Source organism: Scyliorhinus torazame, chromosome 16 (genome assembly GCF_047496885.1).
Source record: "Scyliorhinus torazame isolate Kashiwa2021f chromosome 16, sScyTor2.1, whole genome shotgun sequence".
Lineage (NCBI taxonomy): Eukaryota > Metazoa > Chordata > Chondrichthyes > Carcharhiniformes > Scyliorhinidae > Scyliorhinus > Scyliorhinus torazame.
In genome coordinates, this window is record NC_092722.1 from 184,496,089 (window position 1) to 184,509,560 (window position 13,472).

The following is a 13,472-nucleotide window of genomic DNA, read 5'->3' on the forward strand; positions in this document are numbered from 1 at the left end:
ACCCAAGGACAAGGCATACAAATTGGCCAGGAAACAAAAACAGCCCTGAAGATTGGGAGCAGTTTAGAATTCAGAAAATGGATTGATTAAGAAGGTGAAAATATTGAGTACAAGAGTAAGCTTGTGGGGAACATACAAACTGATTGTAAAAGTTTCTGTAGAGTGTGAAGAGAAGATGATCGGTGAAGACAAATATAGGTCCCTTACATTCAGAACCAGAGGAATTTTAAAAATTTGTTTTTTAAAATTTAGAGTACCCAATTCCTTTTATCCAATTAAGGGGCAATTTAGCGTGGCCAATCCACCTCGCCTGCACATCTTTGGGTTGTGTGGGTGAAACCCACGCAGACACGGCGAGAATGTGCAAACTCCACACGGACAGTGACCCAGAGCCAGGGTCGAACCTGGGACCTCGGCGCCGTGAGGCAGCAGTGCTAACCCACTGCGCCACCGTGCTGCCCAATCAGAGGAATTTATAATGAGGAATAAAGAAATGGCTGACCAATTAAATACATACTTTGGTTCTGTCTTCACAAAGGAGGACACTAAAAGATATCAGAAGTGTTGGGGAACGGAGGGTTTAGTGAAAGGAAGGAACTGAAGGCAAGCCAGTATTAGTAGAGAAATGGTGTTGGGGAAATTGGGATTGAAGGCCGATATACCGCTAGGGCCTGGTGATCTACATATTAAAGCACTTAACGAAGTAGCCCTAGGACGGCACAGTGGCGCAGTGATTGGCACTGATGCCTCATGGCGTCGAGGACCCAGGTTCGATCCCGGCCCCGGGTCACTGTCCGTGTGGAGTTTGCACATTCTCCCCGTGTCTGAATGGTACTCACCCCCACAATCCCAAAGATGTGCAGGGTAGGTGGATTGGCCACGCTAAATTGCCCCTTAATTGGAAAAAAAATAATTGTGTATTCTAAATGCATATAAAAACAAGGAAGTGGCCCTGGAAATAATAGATGCATTGGAGATTATCTTCCAAGGTTCTATACTCTCTGGAACAATTCCTACAGATGTAACCCCACTATTTAAGAAGGGAGGAAAAGGGAATTGTAGACCAAGTGGGGAAAATTCTAGAGTCCTTAATCAAAGATTTTATAACAGAGCACTTGGTAAAACAGTGGCAGGATCAGACCGAGTCAGCATGGATGTACAAGAGGGAAATCACGCTTGACAAATCTACTGAAATCCATCAAGACTGTAACGAGTAGAGTTGATGAAGGGGGCCAGTTGGTGTGCTTATTTGGTTTTTCAGAAGGCGTTTATCAAAGTCCCACATAAGCGATTAATGTGTAAAATTAAGGTGCTTGAGATTGGAGGTAGTGTATTGAGATGGATTAAAAAAACTGGTTGTCAGACAGGAAACAAAGGGTAGAAATAAACGGGTCTTTTTTCCAAATTGCAGGAAGCGGCTAGTGGGGTACCGCAGGGATTGGTGCTTGTATATCAAACATTTAGAGGAGGGAACTAAATGTGATATCTCCAAATTTGCAGATTATACAAAGCTGTGTGGGAGGGTGAGCTGTGAGGAGGATATAGAGATGCTTCGGTGTGATTGCGGCAAACTGAGTGAGTGGACATATACATGGCAGATGAAGTATAGTGTGGATAAATGTGAGGTAGCAAAACGAAGGCAGATTGTTATCTGAATGGCTATAAATTAAGAGAGGGAAATGTAGGTGCGGTAGGCGGTAAAGAAGGCAAATGGTATGTTGGCTTTCATAGCGAAAGAAGTTGAGTACAGGAACAGGGATGTCTTGCTCGAATTATACAGACCTTGGTGAGGCCACGCCTGGAATTTTGTGTGCACTTTGGTCCCCTTTTCTGAGGAAGGAGGTTCTTGCTATTGAGGGAGTGCAGTGAAGGTTTACTAGACTGTTTCCTAGGATGGCAGTGCTGACTTAGGAGGAGAGACTACTTAAGCCCATGCCTCCACCCTATCCCTGTAACTCAGTAACCCCACCCAACCTTTTGAACGGTAAGGGGCAATTTATCATGATTAATCCACCTAACCTCACATCTTTGGACAGTGGGAGGAAACCGGAGCATCCGGAGGAACCCACGCAGACACGGGGAGAAAGTGCAAACTCCACACAGTCACCCGAGGCCTGAATTGAACCTGGGTCCCAAGAGCAGTGAGGCAGCAGTGCTAACCACTGTGCCACCATGCCATCTTAATATTTGCTCTACCCTATTTCTGCTGGTTGGGGTGTCCTGGACTCAGGGCATTGTCTATAAACTACGGCCTTTCAGTAGTGAAAGTAGGAAAGGATGGTAGAAGTTCAGAACTCTGTTGTAAATGCCAATTAATGCTGGGTAAATTGTTAATTTGAAGTCTTGAGTTTGATGGTATTTTATTAAGCAAAGCGATTGAGGGATAAGGGGCAACGGTGGGTGTAAGGTTAGATCACAGAGGATCTCCTTCAAAGGCAGAGCAGTTTCAAGAGGCCAAATGGTCAAGTCCTGTTCCTATATTCCTGCAGGTTGATTGTAATTTTGCCCTCAACAAGTTCCCACTTTCAGAGAAATGATGGGAACTATCAACACCTTTGGTAATCTGGCTTCTTGAGTGTTTTATTTGAGTGTTGTGCTCTGAATTTGGTAAGTGCCTTCATTCTGAACAGTGTAGAACAGAACTGCGCATTTGAAGTAAGCTCAGTAGTAGCCTTTATACTGTGAGACCGGCGTTTGATCCAGTCTGTTGGGTTAACAATCAGCCTTTCACAACATAGGATCTGAATCCAGCCGAAGTTGATGAGATTGCCGTCTCTCTGCTGGTTGCACAGTGAAATGAGAAATTGAAGGTTCTCGTGAGTCTCGGTCCAGAGGATTAAACTGGAGTTTGTTCCGATCTTAATTTGCCAATGTCACTTTGCCACAGGGTGGCAGGAACATGAGAAGTAGAAGCAGGAGTTGACCACTGAGTCCTTTGGGCCTGCTCCGCCATTCAATGAGATCCTGGCTGAACTACTTCAGTGCCATAACCCGGTATCCCTTGATGCTTTTAATATGTAGAAATCTATCAATCTCAGCCATGAACATACTCAGTGACTGAGCCTCTACAGCCCTCTGAGGAGCTATTCAACACCCTCTTGAGAGAAGGAATCCCTCCACATATGAGTCCTAAATAGCCTGTCCCTCATTCTGAGACTCTTGGTTCGCGACCACCCCCACCCCCAGCCAGGGTACACGTCCTTCCTGCGCCTATCCTGTCGAGCCCTGTGAGAATTCTGTATGTTGCAAGGAGATCACCTCCCATTCTTTGAAACTCCAGAGCATAAAAGGCCATCTCTTCCCATGGGACGTTTCCTCCATCTCATGGATTAGTCTGGTGCACTCCCTCTATGGTCAGTACATTTTCCTTGGGGAAAGGAGGTCAAAACTACACGCAATACTCCAGGAAACCGATCTCCAGGTTCAAGACTGAATTGAGTTTGGAATGGAGTTGAGGGTTCTCTAATTTGCTTCTAACCAAGATGTTTATACATGACCTGAAGCTACTTGATGCTGTCACCAGAGTGTAACGTGTTCTGTTCTATCACTTGTACCGCACCCTCAAACAGAAAATTCACATTTTGAAGGGGGGAGGGCGAGGGTCTAAACTGTTAGAATTTGGGTTACATATTTTCATTTCCTGCATAATTCTGTTTCAACAACAGCTGTGTTAATGTCAACAGAACTAAAGATTACTGACCCTAAACGTGACCGGTTCTGACTCATCCCGAGAGCTTGTCATAAGTTCTGCTTCCCATTCGCCTTGACCTCATCAAGCATGTGTTACCACATTCTTTTCTCAGTCTGCATATCTCTCTCTGCCTGTTTCTGCATGAGTGTCTGTAGTTTATGCCTATCTCTATGACATGTCCGCCTGTGTATGCTTATCTCCGTGAGTGTCAGTGAGTGCCTAGCTCTCTCAGTATGCCTACCTCCCTGTATGGATGCATTCTCTCCTTCTTTCCTCTGTCTCTTTGTGCCTGTTCATTGTGTTTCCTTCTTTCCCATTCTCCATGATTCGGGCTGAATTGAATCGAGAAAAAAATATTCCTCGGTATTTTTTACAAGTGTTTTTTAAACATTAACCAGCTTCTGGTGGTGAGAATCCCTCTTTATAATGACCGGAACAACAACAGCCTGTGGTCAGAATGTGCTGGTGAAGCCACAAACTAAATTGAAACTTTGTCACTCTTTAATCTTGCGAATGTTTACTGGGGCAAAGTAGCATCTCCCATTTGTCTAGGGTCTTTAACCTGCCTGCCGTTGTTCACGTGACTGACAAGTAACAGACGTGTTCTGTGCAATAGTCAATCTACTGTAGCTGGTTGATGCCAATGGCTGACGGGTTGGAAGATCCTTTGGTGCATCCATCTGTCCCACCTTCTCCATACACTCTTCATCTTCGTTTCCCCCCCCCCTGGTCACCCCAAACCATGCGATCTTCTGAGAGAGGCAAAGAAAACCCAGGCCAATTTGAGGAGGGGGGTGCTGGTGGGTGGGGGCGGCAGGAGCAGGGGCAGGCTTTGGGGAAATTCCACTCTGACTCATCAAGGGCGGGGGGGGGGGGGGGGGGGGGGGGTAGTGGTGCTTCTAGACCAGCAGCAGAATTGAGGTTGGGATAATCCAGACCCCTTTGTCAAAGGGGAAGGCGATGAACGCGCGCCGTTCAGTGGGGGGGGGGGGGGGGGGGGCATAGACTGATCACTGGAATATTGTGATTGAACAGAGTTATTTTATTAAATGGGATGACACTTGCGTCGCCCTAGTAGAGTAGGTGAGGATGGTGGCAGGTCACAAGAGCTGCTTTGGTGTTGGGCTGGGAGCAGTTACTTGCTGCTTTGGTTGAAGAGGGCAATTTGTGGGGCATCTCGAGGGGGGAGAGGTAGAATATTCTTTTAAAGACTTCTGCCTCCAACAAAACGACAATCATTCAGTTCCGGTGTCGATATATTTTAATGCAATCTTCAGCCCGCCTGTGCTTTATAACTTCCAAGTTGATATCTGGATGGCAACCTATCAAAAGTTACATACACTCATATCTTTACAATTTTTTTTTTAGCTTGCAATTGCATGTTTTTCCTAACAATCTCAATTGTAGATGACTATAGAAATTTCACATAGCTAGATTTCTATTCATTGAATCTGTGCTTGTGCTAACTCCATAGTTGAACCGTCTATTCAAGCCCAACCTCCCTTGCCTTGCCCTTAATTAATACTAGGCTTTCCAAGTGTTCCATTTTCACTTAGATAGACTTGAATTCAGCAGCTATTGATTCATAGAAATAAAAATAAAAAATCGGCCAGGATCATTGTTATCCTGTTTCACCCCTTGATTTCTCAAATCCTCATTGTTGCTTTCAAATCCCTCTGTAATCTCTTCAGGCCTCCAGCCTTTTGGGATATCTGCACTCTTCAATTCTAGCCTCTCCTGCATCCTCGATTTTAACTGTTGCACTTTGGTGGCCAAGCTCTGGAATTGCTTCCCAGAGATCCTTGTTTGTTATCTCTCTCTCTCTCTCTCTCTCTCTCTCTCTCTTTCTTTTCAAAAACCTTGATCTTGGTCATTTGTCCCAATATCTCATTACGTGGCGTCAGTTTGTCTTTCTAAGCATAGAATTTACAGTGCAGAAGGAGGCCATTTGACCCATCGAGTCTTCACCGGCCCTTGGAAAGAGCACCCTACTTAAGCCCACGCCCCCACCCTATCCCCGTAACCCAGTAACCCCACCTAACCTTTTTGGACACTGCAGGCAATTTGTCATGGCCAATCCACCTAACCTGCACATCTTTGGACTGTGGGAGGAAACCGGAGCACCCGGAGGAAACCCACGCAGACACAGGGAGAACGTGCAAACTCCGCACAGACAGTGACCCTAGCCGGGAATTGAACCTGGGTCTCTGGAGCTGTGAAGCAACTGTGCTAACCACTATGCTACCATGCCACCCAAATATTATATTAGCTCCTGTGAAACTTTGAAGTACCTGTGGGTATTTTACAACATTAAAATGGCTGTATGAAATCAGGTTGCCGCAAAGGGTTAAAGTGTTAATTAATGATTATGATTGAGTTATTATTTGGGCTTGCACTTTATTGTGTGGAATTGTCAACATCCTGGGGAACTGTTATTTTCGGGTGTTCTGCACCCTTTGATAATTCTATTGTTGTGATTAAATAGATTTGATTCTAAACAAATTTTTTTTTTCTTTCCTCCCCTTCCCCGCAACTCCTTCTGGAAAAAAAACCCCAGGATTTTTGCCAAGTTATTTACTCCCTCCTTATGAAGAAGTGGTGAACCGACCTGTGACCCCGCCACCTCCCTACAGTGCCTTTCATCCGCAGTGCGTCACGACTTGCAATGGCTCCTCCAATCCCGAGCCGGCCAGGTCTCCGACCACCCCAAGTAACTCTGTGCCAACGGTCTGTGAGGCAGTGCCCCGTCAGGGGGGTGCGTCGGACAGCGACCCTTCACTCACCTACTCGGAGCACAGCTTGAACAAAACCCCGACAGCCAGCCAGACTGAGGATTTGGTTGCTGGCACTGAACTAGAGCCTGTGCGAGCTTGTTGCTTGGAGCTGGACGAGGAGCTGAGCTGCCCCGAGAAGGAGCAACTGACTGATTATTATCCCAGCTCTTCCTCCAAGATCGAGAGCTGGCATCATCAGCCCAGCTTGGAAATCAAGGACGAAGATAAGACCCCCGGAAGGCACCGAAGGTTCACTGGAGATTCCGGCATCGAGGTGTGCATTTGCAACAGAGACGATGACGCAAAGGAATTGGATGGTCTGATTGATGGTTTGGGGGGTGCAATGGAATTCTGTGACAGCTGTAATGTGTGTGACTCCTGCCCTCGTTCGGACACGAGGGAGGAAAGCCTCGCTGAAGCAGGTGAGCAACAGGATTGCAAGGAGCAACATGTCCCAGAGCTCACGGAGGAGCCGGTGTGTCTTTTACTGGACACCATCAATGAGAATGAGTTGTTGCAAGCTCAGCAGCAGCACCGCGACTCCCAAACCTAACTGAAGCTCCCCCCGTCGGCTGCACTTTTTTTGACGTTTGTGCTCGAGGATGCCTCATACTCTCTCTTTTCTTGGAGCTTCAGAAACATTCTGTTCTCACGTGCCCTCGGAAGGGAGAGAAGAGAAAAGATGGTAAATGCCAGATTGGTGGTGTTGTGGAACAGAGACGGAGCTGTCAGCACTGAACCAAGGGAAATTGGTCAGGCTCGCTACACCAATAGCATTCTGTGCTGGTTAGTGTTGGCCTGTCATATTGTGGTATAGAAGCAGTTATGACGGCAAGTGGAATTTTGTATCCAACATTTAAATTTTTAATCAAAGCATATTTGCATGGGGTCGTGACCCTACATTCATCTTGTGTCATTTGAAAAGACCACTTTACTTTACCTGTGTCCTTGTAAGAGAGACAGCTTTATACATCTGGGTTGAAATCACAAACTGAATGGAAACTGGGAGACTTTAGTGCTGGCACGTCGTGTGGTTCTGAATAGAAGGGGTGATGGTTCTCTCTTCAGGGTCTCTGAATACCAGCTTTAAACTGCAGAAATGGCATCTTTCTGCATTGTGTGTGTCTCTGTCTGTCTCTGTCTGTCTCTGTCTGTCTCTGTCTGTCTCTGTCTGTCTCTGTCTGTCTCTGTCTGTCTCTGTCTGTCTCTGTCTGTCTCTGTCTGTCTCTCTCGGTCTCTGTCTGTCTCTCTCGGTCTCTGTGTCTCTCTCTCTCTGTCTCTCTCTCTCTGTCTCTCTCTCTCTGTCTCTCTCTCTTTCTGTCTCTCTTTCTGTCCCTCTTTCTGTCTCTCTCTCTGTCTCTCTCTCTCTGTCTCTCTCTCTCTGTCTCTCTCTGTCTCTCTCTCTCTGTCTCTCTCTCTTTCTGTCTCTCTCTCTTTCTGTCTCTCTTTCTGTCTCTCTTTCTGTCTCTCTTTCTGTCTCTCTCTCTCTGTCTCTCTCTCTCTGTCTCTCTCTCTGTCTCTCTTTCTGTCTCTCTGTCTCTCTTTCTGTCTCTCTCTCTCTCTGTCTCTCTCTCTGTGTCTGTCTCTGTCTCTGTCTCTCTCTCTCTCTCTCCCTGTATCTCTTTCTCTCTCTCTCTCTTTATCTCTCTCTCCACAGAAGCACAAGTTTCATTATTTTGGTTACTGAAGCTTTGAATTTTTACGTTCACATTGCATATGGAGGTTCAGGAAGCGCAGGGTGAGCAGATCACCTGTAGAAGTTGACACATGGTTGAAAAACAAAGAAAAAGCCATAACTGAGTTGGATCTGTAATCTTTCTTTTGTATCGTGTCTGTAGGTATAAATTTTAATGTGGGGCAGTGCCTGAACCGGCAGCTGTTGTTGAGAATGAATTTTTAAACAAAAAATGTTTCCGAAGTGAATTGAAAGTGGCTTTGACTGATGTTTGGGTGCTGTTTGATTTTGTGTGCTTTATGTCTCTAATGGACTCGAACCTGCTGTGTTAGTGAGAACAATCACCCCCTCCTTCTCACCAGAGCTGATCACCGTCAGTGCTATGCCTCCAATTCGTTTAATAGCACAAAAGGTAGCTTTCCTCTCCGTGAGCTCTGCGTTTCAAGGTGACAAACACATTTATTGGAAGCACTTGTGTCTTTTGCACAGTGCAGAAGTTATGACCCGTGTGTGCGTGGGTGTGTGTGTGTGTGTGTGTGTGTGTGTGGGACGGGGGGGGGGATTTACATATGCCACCTTTCATAACCTCGGGACATCCCAAAGCGCTTTACAACCAATGAAGTACTTTTGAAGTGTAGTCACTGTTGTAATTTCGGAAACGAGGCAACCAAATTTTCCCACCGTAAACTCCCACAAGCGGCAATACAATGAATAGTGTTTTAGGTGTTGATTGAGGGACAAATGCTGGTCAGTAAACTGGGGAGAGCACTGCTTTTCCAAAGATGTGGGACCTTCGGTGCCCACCTGAATGGGCAGATAGGACCTCGGTCTAACCTCTGGCCTGAGTGACAGCACCTCCAGCAGTGCTCTGCTGCACTGAAATACAAGTAGGACGATGTTAGGCGAATTGCAGGTTCAGTATGTGTACCTGGGCACCCTGTTCAGATTGTTTTGGCTCTGCACTCAGAAATGCCGAACCTGTTATTGTGGCCTCTAATCCATCCCGGGCTATCTACCCATATTATTGCATACCACAGAAGCCACCTTCCCTCTCCCTTCCCTTCCTGCCACTGCCAATACCTCTCTAACTGAGAATCAGGTCACGGTGAGCTGTAGATTTATGCTGATACTGAGTCATCTACTTGGTGCACTGCCTCACAACTCTGGGAATAACTTTCTCCTCCGATGTCGGGTACTAGAACTGCCAGTCAGACGTCTTGGTAAGTGAACCAAATGACGCTTTTTGCCGGATCGCCAACCGCGGTCACCAAATGTAAGTTTTCAGTGGAATGGGTGATGCGGCTGATCATTCTAGCTGAGCAATGATATCAAATGGAGCCAAAGGAACTTGTAATACGTAGAGCCTAACCGAGCTTGGCCCACAGGCAGCCCTGTGAGCGTGGGAGCAGGTTCAGACGGGTATTATAACTGAAGGCAGGGCTGCTGAGGAGAGCCCGGTGTGGGGGGATTTGTGGAGGGGTTTGTGGTTGGGGGGTTGGGGGGGGGCGGGGGGGGGGGAGAAACTGCACTGTGTAGTGTTTAGCTCCACTCCAACTGAATAGTGGAGGTGGCGTAGGCGAGTGACTATGGGAATTTCCAGTTCCATGCGCGAGATTAGTTTAGAGAGAGTTTGTTTTTAAAGTGGGGGTGGGAAGGGGGCAAATCTCCTATGACGACAGGTTAACTGGGAAGTTACGGATTTTAAATTAAATTTACTGTATCAGTTCAAAAACACTTTTTCAAGAAAAAAAAAGCAAAATCTTGCCGAACATAGGTAGAAACTACTGAATGCGAAAGGAAATTCTTTCCTATGAACTGCAGGGAGCTTCATATAAATGTATACTAGGCTGGTCTGGTCTTGCGTAATCACGGTTTTCACGTGAAAATGTGCTCCTACCAACTGCTAGCTTTAACTTGGTTTTAACATCACGTTGTAATTTTCCAATAGGTATTTTAATGGTTTATTAAAAAATCAATAGTGTCCTCTGATCTCCTGGTCATTATTTTTCATTTAAGAGCCTTGCAGCATTATTGCTAGGACTAATGAGTTATCTCTCCACTCCCCCTCGAACTGGCACTGCTCACCACTCTGCGGATCTTCACAACACACAAATGTCGACGGGAAGTTCAAGTGGTTGCTGTCATTAACTTAGAAATTCACGCAATTTGCCGTGGGATGTTGTGGAAGTGGGTGAAGGAGGGTGGAGTGGGCCTAGCTGCTGTTACCTTTGCGGACAGTCAGTAAGGAGATGATGGACTGAATAGACACCTCCTGTGCTGTGACCATTCTGAGATTCTATGTATTATATCGCAACAAATCATCTGCCGATCGCCTTGTTTGGCCGCCAGGCACGATGGAGAAGACTGGGCCGGAATCGGCACGATATCTGGGCAATAGCTGCGGCAGAAAATGAAGCGGTTAACCCAATTGTTTCTGTGGAGTTGCTTAAACTTGGGTCGGGTCAGTGACTTTACCAATTATTCAAAACATAAAACTGCATCTAATTAACTTTACCTCCCTCGTGTTTACATAGCATTCCTTTATATACTGTTGACCTCAACAATTCCTCATGGCAGAGTGTTCCACATTCTTTTTTTTAAAAAATATGTTCATTCAAATTTTTCCAACAAAATTTTTTAACAAACAAAGCCCCCCCCGCCCATAACAAAAAGAAGAACACAAACACCACAATCAAAAATAATAAACTACATTGGGTTTCTCCTGCATATATTAACCCCCCCCCCCCCCCCATATGACATTCAAAAGTAGCCTTGGGGAAACCCCCCACCCACCCTGGGTTGCTGCTGCTGCTGACCTCCTCCTAGCTCTTCGCAAGATAGCCTAGGAACGGTTGCCACCGCCTGAGGAACCCCTGCACAGACCCTCTCAAGGCAAACTTTATCCTCTCCAGCTTAATGAACCCTGCCATGTCATTTATCCAGGTTTCCACACTGGGGGGCTTCGCGTCTTTCCATAATAGCAAGATCCTCCGCCGGGCTACCAGGGACGCAAAGACCAGAATACCGGCCTCTTTCGCCTCCTGCACTCCCGGTTCGTCCGTTACCCCAAATAATGCCAGCCCCCAACTTGACTTGACCTGGACTTTCACCACCTTGGACATAGTCCTCGTGAAACCCCTCCAGAACCCATCCAGTGCCGGGCACGACCAGAACATGTGGACGTGATTCGCTAGGCTTCCCGAGCACCTCCCACACCTGTCCTCCATCCCAAAGAACCTACGCGACCTCGCCCCTGTCATATGCGCTCTGTGAGTAACCTTAAATTGTTTTAGGCTGAGCCTGGTGCAAGAGGAAAAGGAGTTAACCCTACTCAGGGCATCAGCCCACAGACCCTCATCAATCTCCTCCCCAAGCTCCTCCTACTTGCCCTTTAGCTCTACCGAAACTTCCTCCTCTTCTTTCATCTCTTGATATATCGCCAAAACCGTGCCTTCTCCGACCCATACACCCAAAATTACCCTGTCCTGAATCCTCTGTGCCGGGAGCAACGGGAATTCCCTCACCTGCTGCCTCACAAACGCCCTCACTTGCATATACCTGAACGCATTTCCCAGGGGTAACCCAAACTTCTCCTCCAGCGCCCCTAGGCTCGCAAATGTCCCATCTATAAACAGGTCCCTCATCCTTCTGATCCCTGCCCGATGCCAGCTCCGAAATCCCCCATCCATCCTTCCCGGGACGAACCGATGGTTCACCCGAATCGGGGACCAAACCGAGGCTCCCATCTCGCCCCTATGCCGTCTCCACTGCCCCCAGATCTTCAACGTTGCCGCCACCACCGGACTCGTGGTGTACCTTGTCGGCGAGAGCGGCAGCGGTGCCGTCACCAGCGCGCTCAGGCTCGTGCCCCTGCAGGATGCCATCTCCAACCTCTTCCATGCCGCCCCCTCTCCCTCTATTACCCACTTACGGATCATCGCCACGTTAGCTGCCCAATAGTAGCCACACAGATTCGGCAGCGCCAGCCCTCCCTGTCCCTGCTACGCTCCAGAAACACCCTCTTTACCCTCGGGGTCTTATTTGCCCACACGAAACCCATGATGCTCCTACCTACCCGTTTGAAAAAGGCCTTGGTAATCACAATGGGAAGGCACTGGAACACAAAGAGAAACCTCGGGAGGGCCATTATTTTAACCGACTGTACCCTGCCCGCTAGCGAGAGTGGCAGCACATCCCATCTTTTAAAATCCTCCTCCATCTGCTCCACCAACCGCGTCAAATTGAGCTTGTGCCGGGCCCCCCAGCTCCCAGCCACCTGGATCCCCAAGTACCAAAAGTTCCTTTCCGCCCTCTTCAATGGTAGGTCGTCTATCCCCCTTCCCTGGTCCCCTGGATGCACCACAAAGAGTTCACTTTTCCCTATGCTGAGCTTATAGCCCGAGAAGTCCCCAAACTCCCTTAGGATCCGCATGACCTCCACCATCCCCTCCACTGGATCTGCCACATACAGCAACAGGTCGTCCGCATACAGCGACACCCGATGTTCCTCTCCCCCTCGGATCAACCCCCTCCATTTCCTGGACTCCCTTAGTGCCATGGCCAAAGGCTCAATTGCCAATGCAAACAACAAGGGGGACAGGGGGCACCCCTGCCTCGTCCCTCGGTACAGCCGAAAGTGCTCCGACCTCCGCCGATTCATAGCCATACTCGCCACTGGGGCTCTATATAGGAGCCTGACCCAACTGGTAAACCCCTCCCCGAACCCAAACCTCCGCAACGCTTCCCAAAGATACTCCCACTCCACCCGGTCAAAGGCCTTCTCCGCGTCCATAGCTGCCACTATCTCTGCCTCTCCCTCCACCGATGGCATCATAATCACGTTGAAGAGCCTCCGCACATTGGTGTTTAGCTGCCTGCCCTTTACAAATCCCATCTGGTCCTCATGAATCACCCCAGGGACACAGTCCTCAATTCTCATAGCCAGCACTTTTGCCAGCAATTTAGCATCCACATTGAGGAGCGAGATCGGTCTATATGACCCACATTGCAGTGGGTCCTTCTCCCGCTTCAGAATAAGCGAGATCAGCGCCCCGGACATTATCAGGGGCAGGGTCCCGCTCTCCCTTGCATCATTGAAAGTCCTCACTAACAATGGGCCTAACAGGTCCACATATTTCCTATAAAACTCGACCGGGAACCCATCTGGCCCCGGGGCCTTCCCCGCCTGCATGTTCCATAATCCTTTAACCAGCTCCTCCAACCCAATTGGTGCCCCTAAACCAGCCACCTCCTGCTCCTCCAGGGGCCTAGCAAATCTCCATGGATCCATTCCCCCCATCTGGTCCATAAACCCACTAAGCACCTTGGCCGC

At 47.9% G+C, this 13,472-nt stretch overlaps 1 protein-coding gene across 3 annotated transcripts in view; it reads left to right on the forward strand.

Annotated features, from left to right (window-relative positions):
* Positions 1–9,627, forward strand: part of wbp1la (WW domain binding protein 1-like a) — a 108,228-nt gene extending 98,601 nt beyond the window's left edge. For all 3 annotated transcript variants that reach the window (XM_072479584.1, XM_072479587.1, XM_072479585.1), the window contains one exon: positions 6,249–9,627. In XM_072479584.1, the coding sequence (XP_072335685.1) occupies positions 6,249–7,018 (770 nt within the window). In that variant the 3' untranslated portion in view covers positions 7,019–9,627. The remainder of the gene's footprint in view (positions 1–6,248) is intronic.
* Positions 9,628–13,472: the final 3,845 nt, after the last annotated feature.